Source organism: Lithobates pipiens, unplaced genomic scaffold (assembly GCF_037356315.1).
Source record: "Lithobates pipiens isolate NorthernLeopardFrog02 unplaced genomic scaffold, aLitPip1_a1.2 Scaffold_3, whole genome shotgun sequence".
In the NCBI taxonomy this organism is placed as follows: domain Eukaryota; kingdom Metazoa; phylum Chordata; class Amphibia; order Anura; family Ranidae; genus Lithobates; species Lithobates pipiens.
Window position 1 is genome coordinate 14120725 of NW_027507790.1, and position 14593 is coordinate 14135317.

Sequence of the window (14593 nt, forward strand, 5' to 3'; positions counted from 1 at the left end):
TACACAAATTTATTAGAAAAATTAACATTCAAAGGTATTTAACAACTAACCCTTTTAGGACTGATTATCTAGCGGCTACATCAGGAACGGTACATTCGGGGTTGGCTAACCCATCTTTATTTGTACCCCCTGTGCCCACTGCGCCAGCAGTAAAAATATTTAAGGACTTGGTATTAAACGACCTAGACAAATTGCCCGCCAGACGTGTAAATCGACCTTCCTTTTCCAGTATTGGTTTTAGGTCCTTGTGTGAACAAAAGGATGTCGTTATACGTCCGGCGGACAAGGGTGGGGGGGTTGTGATTTTAGATAGAGAACATTATGAAATGGAAATGCAGAGAATCCTGGATGAACCAGGCACCTATAAACGACTCCCCAACAATCCTACGAATTTATATAAAAGACAACTTAGGGATCTGATAAATAGAGGCTATGAATTAAAAATTTTGAACAATAAAGAGAAAGCATTTTTAGTTCCCATTGCTCCTCGAATTCCCACAATCTACTACCTACCGAAGATCCATAAGGATCCAGTAAATCCTCCTGGTAGGCCGATAGTAAGTGGCATTAATTCGGTCACTTCACGAATTGGCCGTTATATTGACTTTTATTTGCAACCCCTCGTCAAAAAAACTCCTTCCTATCTTAAGGATACCGGGGCTACAATCAGGAGGCTTGAAAGTATTGAGCCTTATGAACATTGCATTATGGCTACAGCAGATGTAGCGTCCCTTTATACATGTATCCCACAAGGGATGGGTATTGAGGCTGTTCGGCATTACTTAAATCTTGATGACTCTTTGGCATCATTCCAATGTGAATACCTTGTGGAGCTTTTGGAATTTGCCATGGAGCACAACTACTTTTGGTTCAATGATAATTTTTATTTGCAACAACAGGGGGTTGCAATGGGGGCAAAATTTGCCCCTAGTCTTGCGAATTTATTTATGGCTAAATGGGAGGAGGATGTCGTCTATGCCCAACGGAACCCTTCATTGGTCCTTTGGGCTAGATATATAGACGACATCCTCCTCCTATGGAATGGCTCTCCAGAGTCTTTGGTGAGGTTTTTTGATGATTTGAATCGCAATGACAGGGGTATTTCACTTTCAGCTGAAATGAGTTCCTCCAAGATTATTTTCTTAGATTTGCAAATAGAGATTGTGGACAGTAAGTTTGTGTTTAAAACACATTTCAAACCAACAGATCGAAACAGTTTTATTTCCTTGGACAGTTGTCATCACAGATCATGGTTAAGTTCAGTTCCACGCAGCCAATTTTTATGTCTGCGGAGGAACTGCACTGACCTTGATACATTTAAGACTCAGGCAGAAACCCTCAAGCAGAAATTTGAGGTTAAAGGATATGATGCCAGTATTTTGGATGGTGAAATACGGAAAGCTATTGACACCAACAGGGAGACTCTTGTTGCGGAAAAAGCGTACAGGGAGCCGGATGACACTTACAGATGGTCTATGCTGACATCTTTTTCGATACAGCATAGACAAATTAAAACCATTATAAATAAGCACTGGGATGTGTTGAGGAGCGATCCTGTTCTAGGCTCTAAATTGCCAGAACAGGCAAAGGTTCTCTTTAGGGGAGCACCTTCTCTACGGAGTTTAATTGCTCCTAATGTTGTTAATCCACCTAGGCGGCCATCGTTTTTCCACAATTTAACGGGCTATTATCCCTGTAAAAAATGTATTGTGTGCCAATTTAACATCGCTGGTAGGCACAAAACAACTGAGTTTACATCAACAACAACCAATAGAACACACACTATTAAGACATTTTGTACTTGTAGTACTAGACACGTGGTATATTTAATAACTTGCCCGTGCGGGAAACAGTATGTGGGGAGAACCACGAGAACGTTTGCAACTAGAGTAGGAGAGCATATATCCCTGATAAAAAGTAAGATTTCTAAACATACTGTCCCGAAACATTATAGAGAATGTCACAACAGTGACCCTACAGGCACACAATTTCTGGCCATCGACAAATACACACCCCCTTGGAGGGGTGGAGCTATGACTCGTGGTGTTTCCCAGTTAGAGACCTACTGGATATACACAATTCGATCTTATGTTCCGTTTGGTTTAAATATTGAATGGGACATCAACGCGTTCATTAATGATGGGTAGATCTATGCTGGTAATTGTCCTGATGGTTCTAGTTTCTAAGCCACTTGAATTTTTTGGGGTTCATCTTATGTGAACATGTTTGTCTATATATTTTATTTTATTTTTGGTGTAGCCGCTATTTATTTATTTATGTAATGTATTGTTTTGGGATAGAATTCTATCTGCCCTCAGTGTCAACGCATTGGTCCTTGGGTTCTTTTGTACTCACTGGCTTATACAGAATTACGGTTGGGTCTTATATACACATGTGTGTACCACCATGTGTATATCCATTCCTGATAATTTCAGGAATGGACGTTCCACTGTAAGGAGTTTGTGGTGGAAATCTGTCTATTCTGTACATTTTAACATTTTCGATAAAATATAATTTGGCATGCAATTATTTTTGTTAAATTTAAATTCGGCATGTATTTTATCTTTTTTATATGAGGATAGTGTATTTTTTATGTTTTATTTTTTTAAACGATTATACAAAAAATATTTTCTGTCTCCTTTTCCTCTTCTATTCGGTTTTTTTTGGACCCGGTATTATCAGGGGTTCCGGTTTGAATATGTGCGCTTCAAGCGCACATCTATTTGCGTTTCATTAGCAATTGGTTGTAGTGCGTGACTATCTGCTGTCATTTTTACAATAAAGTTTAGTTTATTTGAAGTGCGCTCCAGCGCACTTCTGTTTGCGTTCCGCTGCGGGTAGACGTCGGGACGTTTATCCACATCACTTCCGGGATTCGACGTGTCCTCACGTGGGAATTCCGGAGGCGTGGTGCGTCTTAGCCTTTGTTTGGCTGACATCACTTCCGTCGCAGCTCAGCGAAAAGCGGAAGTGATGTCGGAATAATTTGTGGGTTGGCCCTTTGATTGGTCAACCAGCTTACTGGTATTCGTGACCCGGAAGTGACGTACTATGCATAATGTCACGATCTTAATATACTCACCTCTCTTTACTCAGTAACGTTTATGAGGCTGGTTTTGACGCTTATTAAGTTAAGCTTTATTCCATCATTCGGTGATATATTAATACGGGGTCAATTATTAAATAACACAGTAACGAGGCGTGGAACGCACGCCGGAAGTCTGGTCGAACCGGAAGTAATATGCGGTGACACAGGCAGATCGAATTTTCGCCCAAATTAGTAAGTTAAGTATAAAAGGAAGTGGTCTGCAGTGGAGTAGTACCCCAGATGACGTCTTTTGAGGACGAAACGCGTCGGGACTCCTACTGCAGCTCTGTTTTTATGATAAAAGCGCTTTATTCATTTGGATTCATGTAAGTTCATTACTTATTTCATTAAATTTTTTAAAACGGATTTACACTATTGTGGCCCTCATTTTTCCTCCTGTATGAGTTCTACAATGGGCGTTGAGGTTTAAAGTGGAAGATTTTCCCATCGTTTGAATACTTGATTGAGAATTCCCAGGAGAGCCTTTTTATGTTGGACAACTCTATATGAGAATATTCTGAAGTTTGATTGATCCTTCGAATGTATATTCGTTTGGATCCATTCTATCTGGTAAGCCTACACCTTATTTGGTGATGGATATGCCACAGGGTGCCTGCATGTGGTCTTCATAGGACGAAGGTGGATGGCTCTTTCCCTCTCACGTGTGGATTGGATTTAATCGAATAACAGATTTTTTGGACTGTTTTCACATTTTTTTGGGTTCATTATAATTTTTTCATTATTCATGCAATTGCTGGGCAGTTTGGGCAAGCACTTTTGTATGTCATGCAATTTTGATACTTATATATTATTGTCACATCACTTAGTGGTTTAATCATATTTTATATAGCGCTACACTATAATTTAACATTCTTTAAAGTTTAACCTGAGGCAAACCCTTTTCTTTAGTTGTGGACAGAGTGGAGAGGCATAAGAACACCTGTCAGTTTTTATTGCTGTGTCCCCATTAGGGAGATTCACAATTCTCCATTTATCCTGATTACCATGATCATTGAAAGTAAAAAAGAAAATCTCAAAATTTGGGCTGTCCCCAGAGAAGTAATAGAGGGAATGCTTCCAATGGGGACAATAGACCTGGTGACCTGCCCCCCCCCCCCCAAGAGATCACCTTAATTTGTAGGCGTTTCATCCCACTTCCTGTTTTGGCTATGGGTGAAGGTAAATCTCCACGATGGATTACAGGTGGCAACAAATAAACCAACAGGGGATATAGCCCTCCCGTACACTATACAAAATGGAAAAAATAAAGTTTTGCCTATAGTTTTACTTTAAAGTGGATGTAAGCCCGATTCATGAAATTTGAGCTGGGCACATATCTGTAGTGTTTTTTTTTTTGTATCTCTCTTCAAAAGCACTGTGTCCCCAAACCATCTCCTGCGCTGTTCTTCCGTTATCAGTTGGATAACTTCTGACAAGTTCTCCTTCAACTGTGATAAAAGCAGCTAGTTTTGTGTTGGGGAGAATGCTATAAATAGATTAGCAGAAAGCTGAACTATTCAAGGAACAGTTCTGAAAGTCTCTACCTATGGAGGAGAGGCGCGTGTGTCTTTCCTCCAATCAGCTGTCTTGGCTGTATGCCCAGGCTTCACTGCAGTGCTAACCAGGTAGAGAAAATCTAACACGATCTGAACTTTCTAAAGAATATATAAAGCTGAAGGCAGCAGATATACATATGTAGTATGCGTTTCATCCCTGTGTATTATCTGAGGCTGTTTACTGGGTATATGTGAGGGTTTAAATCCACTTTAATGCATACCCTGAATTAAGGCAAAAATAAACTAAAAAAACTCGCACAACCATTTCCCTTCGCCATAATCATTTACCTGAGCCGGTCAGCGAACTAGCACTGTCCAGGCTTCAGGTCTATTCCCTCTTCTCACACGGCAGCAACTGGAGCAATTGGCTCTTGCTGCTTTCAGTCAAATCCTGTGAGCAGAGAGCAGGGGGTGGGGCTGACCTGCACTGTGTGTCAATAGACGCACACAGTCCAGTTTAGGAGAAAGATTGCAGGTGTGCTCCCTTAGCAATCAGCTTGCTAAGAGGGCACACAAAGAGCAGCCTGGATCCTTACAACCACTTTAAGTGGGTCTTCAGAGACAGGGAAAAGTTGAGTAAATGCCAGCTGCTATGGACCTGGAAGGTGCTCCATAGATGACTTACTAGAAGAGAGTCTGGAAAGTGCAACACGTGGAATGCAGTACCAAAAAGGTCACAGTTAGGCCACAGCTTAGATGCAGAACTTCAGAAGCCAGGCTGAAGAAGAGCGCATCAGATAGGTGTAAGGAAAACTAAGCTCCGGTGGCAATGTAAAGCAGAATCTTAAATTAATAAAGGAAAAATAAAAGAAAGAATTGCTAGTAAAAGTAGATCATTCTTGCAAAGACCTGAAAAAAAATAAAATAAAAAAATAATAGATGTCCAACCTTGTAGGACAGTAGAAAAACTGAGGCAGTTTTTGCTTGCCAGTGTCCCCCAAGGAATGAGTGAGCAAGCTACATTTTCAATTCCCCTAACCAGATTTTATAGGCCACAGGGGATATAAAACTATGTATGATCAAGTGTTAATATTGGCGATGACCATAGCAGATTTAGTTGCTTCAAAATAATTGTGTACGCCAATAACGAATTAAATCTATAATCCATCATAGACTGAGGGCACAAAAGGTTAACAAGACCTCCAAGTTCTTTCATACACAGATCTTAGCAATACACGGAGGTGAAGTCTTCAGAAGCATGAAACAAAAGGGACCATAAAACCCTTCAATTCTCAGAATACAAACATTTATTGGCAAGAAGGTCATGAACAATCATGAATACAAAATGTATGAGAAATGTGTTGCTCACAATTAAAAGCATGGTATATGGGCCATTTACTACACAGTGAAATTTAGATTTACATCCACAGATATTAGAAGACTTTCATATCACAGGATCAATAAAAAAAAAAGGAGTGCCAACAGGTACAAGTTTTTCCTATTCCACCATGCTGTATATGACAAATATGGATGTGGCATTTGTTAACACCCATCATGTCAACAAGAGCGGCAGTACACACATTACACAATTGTACTTCTTGGTGTAGAGGGAAAAGCATACTCTAGTCTGGGAATGACCTGTAGGAGAGCAGTTCTTGCCCTTGAAGTGGGTGGAAGGAATTGAACACAGGAGGTTGATTTACTAAAACTGGAGCGTGAAAAATCTGGTGCAGCTCTGCAAAGAAACCAATCAGCTTTCAGTTTTTTTTGTCAATGCTGAACTAGTTTAAGTTAAAAGCTGATTGACTACAAGCTGCATCATATATTTTGGACTCTCCAGTTTTAGTAAATCTACCCATAAAAAGGTAGGTTCATAACCCCTTGCAGTAGGTACTGCATTGAGTGGCTATTCCAGTGCAGTCCCACCACACTGACATAGCAAAATGCCTCGTCTCTGGTTCACACTACTGCATTGCAGTGCACCGCATGCAGTACTTTTCAGCGCAACATGAGGTAGTCCCCCGCCTTGCACCATGCAGCTGGCAATTGAACTATACGAAATGTCTGTGTGACACCTCAACATTCATTGGAGAAAAAAATAAAAAAAAATAAAAAAAAGGAGGTGTGATGTGCCAAGCTCAGTGCATCATCACTGCTTTGAACGCAGCCCCACTGTACACCAGCTGCTATGTTGCAATGCAGCGGCTGGTGTGAATGAACCCTTAAAATATAACTACCATCAGTACCCTGGCATATAAAGGTGCTAAAAGGATAATTTCCTGATGTTCCACTTGATATTTTTAGTCTTTTAAAGCTGAACTCAAAGTGGGATTTTTATGCATCACATATAAATGAGCAATCGCAAATCACTGCAGTTCTGGGCCTTGTGCCAAGTGGCTTCCCTTCTGCACTTTAACCACAAGGGTTTGCTCGTTCTGCACTGCTGCCTTTCATAGAACACTTTGTATTGTTAACGAACACAAAACATTCAATGATTGGATAAGGTGGAGAGGCAGGACAGTGATATCACAAACCCCACTTTGTCCAGAGGACGCCATTGTCCTCACTGGAAAAATATGAAAATTTCCAAAAAATAAAGAGTTCAGCTTTAAGACTTCCTAACCATATAGAAAACTGCCCAGCCACGTCTACATCTGTTGTAGAATTATATTTGTCAGCAACAGTATAATCACAATTGAGGGTCAGATTTGATTTTTTATACCCAACTTTGCTGTGCTAATAGTTAAGATTTGTACCGTTGCTGGCAGACATCTGTTAAACACGCATCTAACTGTTGCGCGTCCCCCCCCCCCCCCCATACCTGACCGTGGAGATGTAAGCAAGCTACTGTCATTGTGCATTTTACTTAGGCCCCATGTACACTGGGCATTTGCCCAGCTCTTCTAAATGCCAGAAGTGTCACATTTTTGCAAACGCATTTAGGCAAGTTTACACATGTCAATCGCTTGAGTGTTCATTTTACTGGGCCAAATATTAATTTATTCTGGCCACTGAAATGAATGAGCACTCAAGCACTTGACACGCCCAGCGGAACGTTAGTCAGAAAATGAAGTCCTGCTAGATCGCTTCTGGCTGGCCCCTTTTGCAGGTATAGCTATGTAAAAACATTAAAAATAAGTGCCTATACTGTGTAAAATCCAGTAATACACTGCCTCACCCTGCTCTGCACATGCTCAGTTGCTCTCCATTTTTAGGCACTGCCAAGTTTGTAGAGGCCAATCTGCTGAGAGCCTTAAAGATTAAACTACTAAACCCATCATTTACTGAAAAGGAAGCTGCTTCAGTTTGATCTGCAACTGCCATTTGATGGTTTGACAGTTTGGTTGAGGAGAAAAGCCAATGTGACAGTTATGTTCAAGGAAAAAACTTTCTTGCCATTAAATGGATGGCTTTAGTTCCATTTTATGTTTTACTGTGGTTCAAAGGCTCTAGGCTTCAGGAAAATGGCAGCCTCCGGCAAGAAGAAAAGGGGGCAATGCTGACAATTTACAGCACACACTAATTTTGGTAGTATAATTAAATGTGTAATGTACATTCCTTGCTAAAGGACTTTTTTTTTTTTATCAAGTTAAGGGTAAAGTTGGACTTTAAGCATGTTTAGACGCATCAGGCGCTTTTTTCTGCCAAAGCGCTGCTGCTCCTGAATGCACAAGCATTGGGTTTTTTTTCTGTTTCTGAACGCCCTCATCTCCATATGCCTGCAGCCAAATGGCTTCCAAGAAGAGTATGCAGCATAGATCCAGAGGCATAGAAATGCAGCTAGGTCCTAGCTAGTCCAAGTCTGTGTACCAAAAGTGATATTAAAAAAGGTTAGCTTTTTCTTAACCACTTAAGGCCCAAGCCTATTTCCAACATGTGTCGTTTACAAATTAAAAACAGTATTTTTTTTAGCCGAGACCCTGGAGAATAAAATGGAGGATTGTTGCAATACTTTATGTCATACGGTATTTGCGCAGCAGTCTTACCAATGCAATTAAAAAAAATAAAAATAAAACACACCTTCTTGAATGAGCGTTTCCAAGACACATGGTTTTACCGCGATTTTGTTCAGGTCACCAATGTAAAAGGCAGAAAACCACCTGTTCCTTTTTGAGCTTAGGGCGTGTGGCTTCAGGTGGCAAAATGCTCAAATGTGAACAGGTGCAATTGAAATGAATCATATTTTGCTTATTGGGTGTTTTTCAGGTGTTTTTTTCTGGCGTTTTACGAGCTGAAAACGCTATTGGAAGATTTTTTTACAGGTTTCCAGGTTAGAGTTACAGAGGAGCTCTAATGCTAGTTATTGCTCTCGCTCCAACGATCGCGGCAATACCTCATCACATGTGGTTTGACCACCGTATATGGGCACAACTTGCGTATTAGTTCGCTTCTGCTCGCAAGCTTAGAGGGACAGGGCACTTTAAATAAAATTTTACTTTATTTTTAATATATAAATTTTGATCCCTTGTAATATAATTAAGCAGGACAGGACCTCTAATGTGAGATCTGGGGCCAAAAAGACCTCAGATGTCACATTTTACACTTAAAGTGGTTGCAAGCCTACTTTGAAAAAAAAAACAACCTGCAAAACAAAGGCATAATGAGCTAGTATGCATAACATACTAGCCCATTATGTAATACATAATACAGCCCTCGCTGCAGTGCCCGTACACAGCATCGGCTGGCGACATTTCTCCCGGGAGTTACTTCTGGGTAACGCAGCTCCGACACTGATTGGCTTGAGCCGCGATGTCACTCCAACGCACGTGTGAGCCGCCGATAACGGCACACTCACTGAGACAAATGGCACATACATGTCATTGCTTTAATGCGCATGTGCCAGTGACGTTGGCACATGCAGATACAGGGGATATCTCCTAAACCATGTAGGTTAGGAGATATCCGGAGTAGCTACAGAGGAGCCTCATTATAGGCTTCCCTGTAGCAAAACGTGGATATGGGTTTACAGCCACTGCTAAAGCAAAAAATACAAATGGGCCCTTAAAGGCCGGAATTGACGTTTGACATTGCTCTGGTCCTCTAAGGACATAGTCGAATGGGGGCCATCTTGCCCTCACTCGACTTCCTGCCCACCAGTACACTGGATCGGACAGTTTCCTCTGCTGCTAATCTCGCTGGTAAGCAGTGGAAACCAACGGGAAGCAGAGTGAGGGGAGGGGAGGCCTGCACCCCTCCCACCGCCTATAAAAAATAAATAAAAAAAATAAAATAAAGTTATCCCATGGTGAATCCACCACCGGGACCATTTTATGTAAAATAGAGTCGCCCACCATGTAAAAAATATACCGGGGTTATGGCAGCTAGCTGCTGTCTATATATATATATATATATATATATATATATATATATATATATATATATATATATATATATATATATATATATATATATATATATATATATATATATATATGCGGTGGACAGTGCGTAAGTGGTTAACATCATACTCGGCATCCTCGTCTTCTCGGGTTCCAGAACAGCTTGCCATGGGGCACCTGAGCCACAGCTCTGCATGTCCATTCTTACAGCTCAGCCCCACCCCCCTTTATCTCATTACTTTACTGGCTGTGACTAACAGCAGCGGGAGCCAATGGCTCCTGCTGCTGTCTCAGCCAATGAGGGCGAGTCCACAGAGAGTCGAGGCTCTTGTGCACATCCCGGGCTTAAGTACCGCGTCCTGTCACCCTACTGCCTGGATGCCGAGTGGAGGGAAAGACGGCCCGCGGGTCCATAGCATTGGAGGGCAGAAGCCAAGTCAAACGTCACTTTCACCCAATGGTCTTAAAAAGGAGACGCATGTGAGTAATGCCCGCATATGAAAATGGCGTTCAAACCACACACGCGAGGTATCGTTAGAGCAATAATCCTAGCCCTAGACCTCCTAACTCAAAACTGGTGAGCTGTAGAAACTTTGCATATGGAGAGAGTAAAGACCTTTAAGAGTAAAGGTTTGTCGCCATTCAACGAGCGGGCACAGTTTTGAAGTGTGACATGTTGGGTATCAATTTACTCGGTGTAACATTAGCTTTCACAATATAAGAAGAAAAAAAAAAGAAGAAAAAAAAAGAAAAAAATGTAGCCAACGTTGCTGTTGTCTTATTTTTTAATTCAAAATTGTGTATTTTTTTTCCCCCAAAAAAGTGCGCTTGTAAGACTGCTGCGCAAATATGGTGTGGCAGAAAGTATTGCAATGACCGCCATTTTATTCTCTAGGGTGTTATAATTATGTTTGGGGGTTTCAAGTAATTTTCTAGCAAAAAAACTATTTTAAGCTTATAAACAGTCTGAAAAACGGGCTTGGTTCTTAAGTGGTTAAAGGGGCTCTATAGTCACCACATACACGTATTTTTAGAACATCAGCATTGTATAAGCAATACAAACAGTAATTGTCGATAATCCAAAATAAGCCTACTTGAAAAATCTCTTAATTTTGTGAGTTCTGCCTGTCTGCTGGTAATCTCATATTTCTACAACTTCCTGGATTCCCTGAATGTTTTGCCGCTTCTCCTCTGCTGTTTACTTTCAATCTCTAAGAACTACATATCAAATGGTACCTTGCTGCCTACAATTAGTGACTCCTGTACCGACTCCACCTCCTGAAACTCCTCAGTCACTCTTCAGAAGGCAGGCTCTGAAATGTGACACAGCAGTGCCTACCCACAAGTCTTTGTGAAAATGTGTCTCAGAATTCCAAGTAGTAAATTTGTGGGGACCTTCTCAAATTAGGTTTACAAACTTCAAGATCATTCAGATTAATAAGAGCCAGCTAGAAACTACTGAAATACAAAGCTAGAAATATATGATTTTAAATTTTGATTGATACACAAGTAAAACAGGGAATATATGCATTTTAGGGCTTCCAAATCTTGAACATGCTGCATGCATAAAGGGGGTTTCATAGGTATCAAGGATGCTGCATGTGGCTCATTAATGCGAATGAAAACTGGGGACAGGGATTGTTAGCAACTCATATTTTATTAGAAGCTTGTTAGAAAATAATTACAGAAATACTTGATTTGGAATGATACTACTGCCTGAAAGCTGTATACATACATCAAAGGAGGCTGCAACCATAATTTTACACTATGCCAGAGCCCAAGATCACACACAAAAAAAAAAAATCTGCAATGGTGCATTAAAGGACTCATGTACACAGGCATAAACTGCTGCATATTTATTCTTTTGCCTTTAAAACACCGTTGTAGGTTAGCCTATATGGCCATGCAAATTAGGCATGAAGCTCAGCACTTTAAGGCTGCATTCACACCTGAGCGTAGGGTTTTCAAGCGTTTTTTGCGGGGTTTTTTACTGCGATTTGCCGCAAATTTGTGCAGGGCAAAAAGGTCACCAATGTTAAAAGATGAAAAACGCCCAAATCAGCCCGATTCGCGCGACAAAAAAGGGTCCGGAACTTGTTTGAGCTTCAGGCGACTTGGAGTGGGGATGTGAACCAGCTCCATTGAGAATAATGGATTTTTTTCCCCTCCAGCGTTTTGTAGCTTCAGGCGTCAAGCTACAAAACGCTCAGGTGTGAATGGGGTGTTAGAGCAACGTTTAGAGACAAAAATAAATAAATAAAAGCCCCAAACCTGCATTCAGGGAAGAGCTTAGGAGCAGAATTTACACATGCATATGCCACGCAAGTTTATTCCAATGGCCAGAATACGTTATTCTAGCTAGTAAAATAGGTTTACCCTCAACGCCATATGTCTAAACATGCAATTACACACCAAAAATTAGCATTTTCTTTTAGCTTGATTTTTCTGACATATCCTGGCAGAAAGATCTAGCATATGAGTATTTAATTTATTTGTTTTTCTTCTCTACCAACACACTATCTATACTTAGGTTAAAAAAAATTTAATCTATAAATATATAGCTTATATATCTCATGTTACAGAGTTTTACTTTAGTTATTTTTCACTCAGACTAAAGTAATTAACAAATGGTTTCCAGTATGGTGCAATGCAATTTTTCTTTTTAAGCGAGCATAAAGACATAGGATTGTCAACGATGCCGCCTTCTGCCCTAGAGCAAAAAAAAAAAAAAAAAAAAAAAAAAAAAGAAGAGGAATTTCCTACTAGAGTCAAATACTTGTTGGACTACTTTCCTGCATAGGCAGGGCATAGTTGAAGCAAAATAGGTCTTAAAGTGCACAGGACTGGTGCTTTAAAGGTTTAGATAAGTTAAATGAGTAATTCAATGGAGCAGTGAGAATAACGAACCATAACATTCCTACAAGTAAAAAAAATTAAAATACCACATAATTATACTATTTACAGTGGATAACCAGAATAAAGGCTCATAAAACACATTTCCACAGCAAGAGGTAATTGCAGTTTATGTTTAGCGCAATAAGATCAAAATGAAAAAAAAAAAAAAAATAATAAAAAACACACACTGTCAAGAAAAAACAAGGAAGCCATTAGGGATCTCTTTCTGAAATGCTACTTTTCTGGTTTTAAAAGATTTCCTTGAGCACTCCAAGCCTCTGACCCAAGTATGCAGATAAGAACTTCTGACTATTCTCATACAGCCTGATCTGTTTGCTCGTGTGACCAGCGTGCCTGTTCTGAATAAGTTCCTCAATGGCAAGCATGTCATTCCTTTATGACAGGTCTACTTTAAGCAACTTATGTCAACTTACCTTCTGTAATGGCAATACCAAGAAGGCTCCCCCACCACTGGCTTCAATTATTATGGCAACAAATTTGGGATTTACAGCACAGAAAGAGCTGTCCCAAGTAACACGGGAAACTCTGATGTCATCATAGCACTGGTCATTCTTCAACGCTTGTCCGAAGACATGCCGGAATTTGCTTTGTCGCACCACGCGCCTCATCGTTTCTGAAAAAGAAATAAAACAAGTTAATATCTTAACCAAATCATGGTATTATACAACTGAACCAGCCAGTGGCTGCTAATTTTTCATTTGCAATCCCCTTAAAGTTAATGAAAGGCATCCTAAAACGTTCCTTTATGTATGTGGTTTCTACTTTGTCATGTGCCAAACATCTCACATATGACATCATAGGGTGGCTCTGATTATATAGTTTAAGAGGTTAATGTACATTGCTGTATTTTCACTAAACAAAGCACCTTCAGATAGCTACATATGCTGCAACATACCTTTTAGCGAGCTCTGGGGCCGTTGAATCCCAGGAGGCTCTCTAACACAAATCCCAAATTTAGCAGTCGAGCTCTGGCTTGTTGCTTCCATATGGGACAATCCTGGTAGATGGCATTACTGATCATTAGTGGGGTGCTCAGAAGAGAGCAGGTCAAAGCTTAAAGTGGTTGTAAACCCTTACATACTCTCAGTGAAGTGCCTGGCCTTTGGTGATACAGATGAAACAAAACCTCCTACATAGTTCTACACATTTATCTGCAGTCTCATCTGATCAACATCTGTTCAAACTGCAGAATATATAAAGCTTGGGGAGTGCTGAAGTCACACCCATTCACTCAGTAACAGAGCTGAGGCGGTCAATCAGCTGGAGGTCCCTCCAAATCACCTTTTTTTCTCTTGGTGTCAGGGAAACTTGTCAGAAGAGATTCATGCTGATAGAGGAATAAAGCATCAAAAAGAAATGACATTTAGTGCTTCTAAATGAGACCAGTACACACTAAAGAGGGAAATGCTTGGTTCATATTTCATGTCTGAGGTATAAAACCACTTTAACCACTTCAGCCCGGACCATTTTGCTGGCCAAAGACCAGACCACTTTTTGCGATTTGGCACTGCGTCGCTTTAACTGACAATTGCAAGGTCATGCGACGTGGCTCCCAAACAAAATTGACGTTCCCCCCACAAAAATTTTTTTTGTGGTATTTGATCACCCCTGCGTTTTTATTTTTTGCGCTATAAACAAAAATAGAGCAACAATTAAAAAAAAAAAAATGCAATAAGCAATGACTGGTTTGCGCAAAAGTTATAGAGTTTACAAAATAGGAATAGTTTTATGGCATTTTTATTTTTTTTTATTTT

The 14593-nt window shown here is 40.3% G+C and overlaps 1 protein-coding gene across 2 annotated transcripts in view; it reads right to left on the bottom strand.

Annotated features, from left to right (window-relative positions):
- The window catches only part of CORO1C (coronin 1C), a 152911-nt gene that overhangs the window by 59620 nt on the left and 78698 nt on the right, over positions 1-14593 (bottom strand). For both annotated transcript variants that reach the window (XM_077461291.1, XM_077461292.1), the window contains exon 2: positions 13253-13452. In XM_077461291.1, the coding sequence (XP_077317417.1) occupies positions 13253-13447 (195 nt within the window). In that variant the 5' untranslated portion in view covers positions 13448-13452. The remainder of the gene's footprint in view (positions 1-13252; positions 13453-14593) is intronic.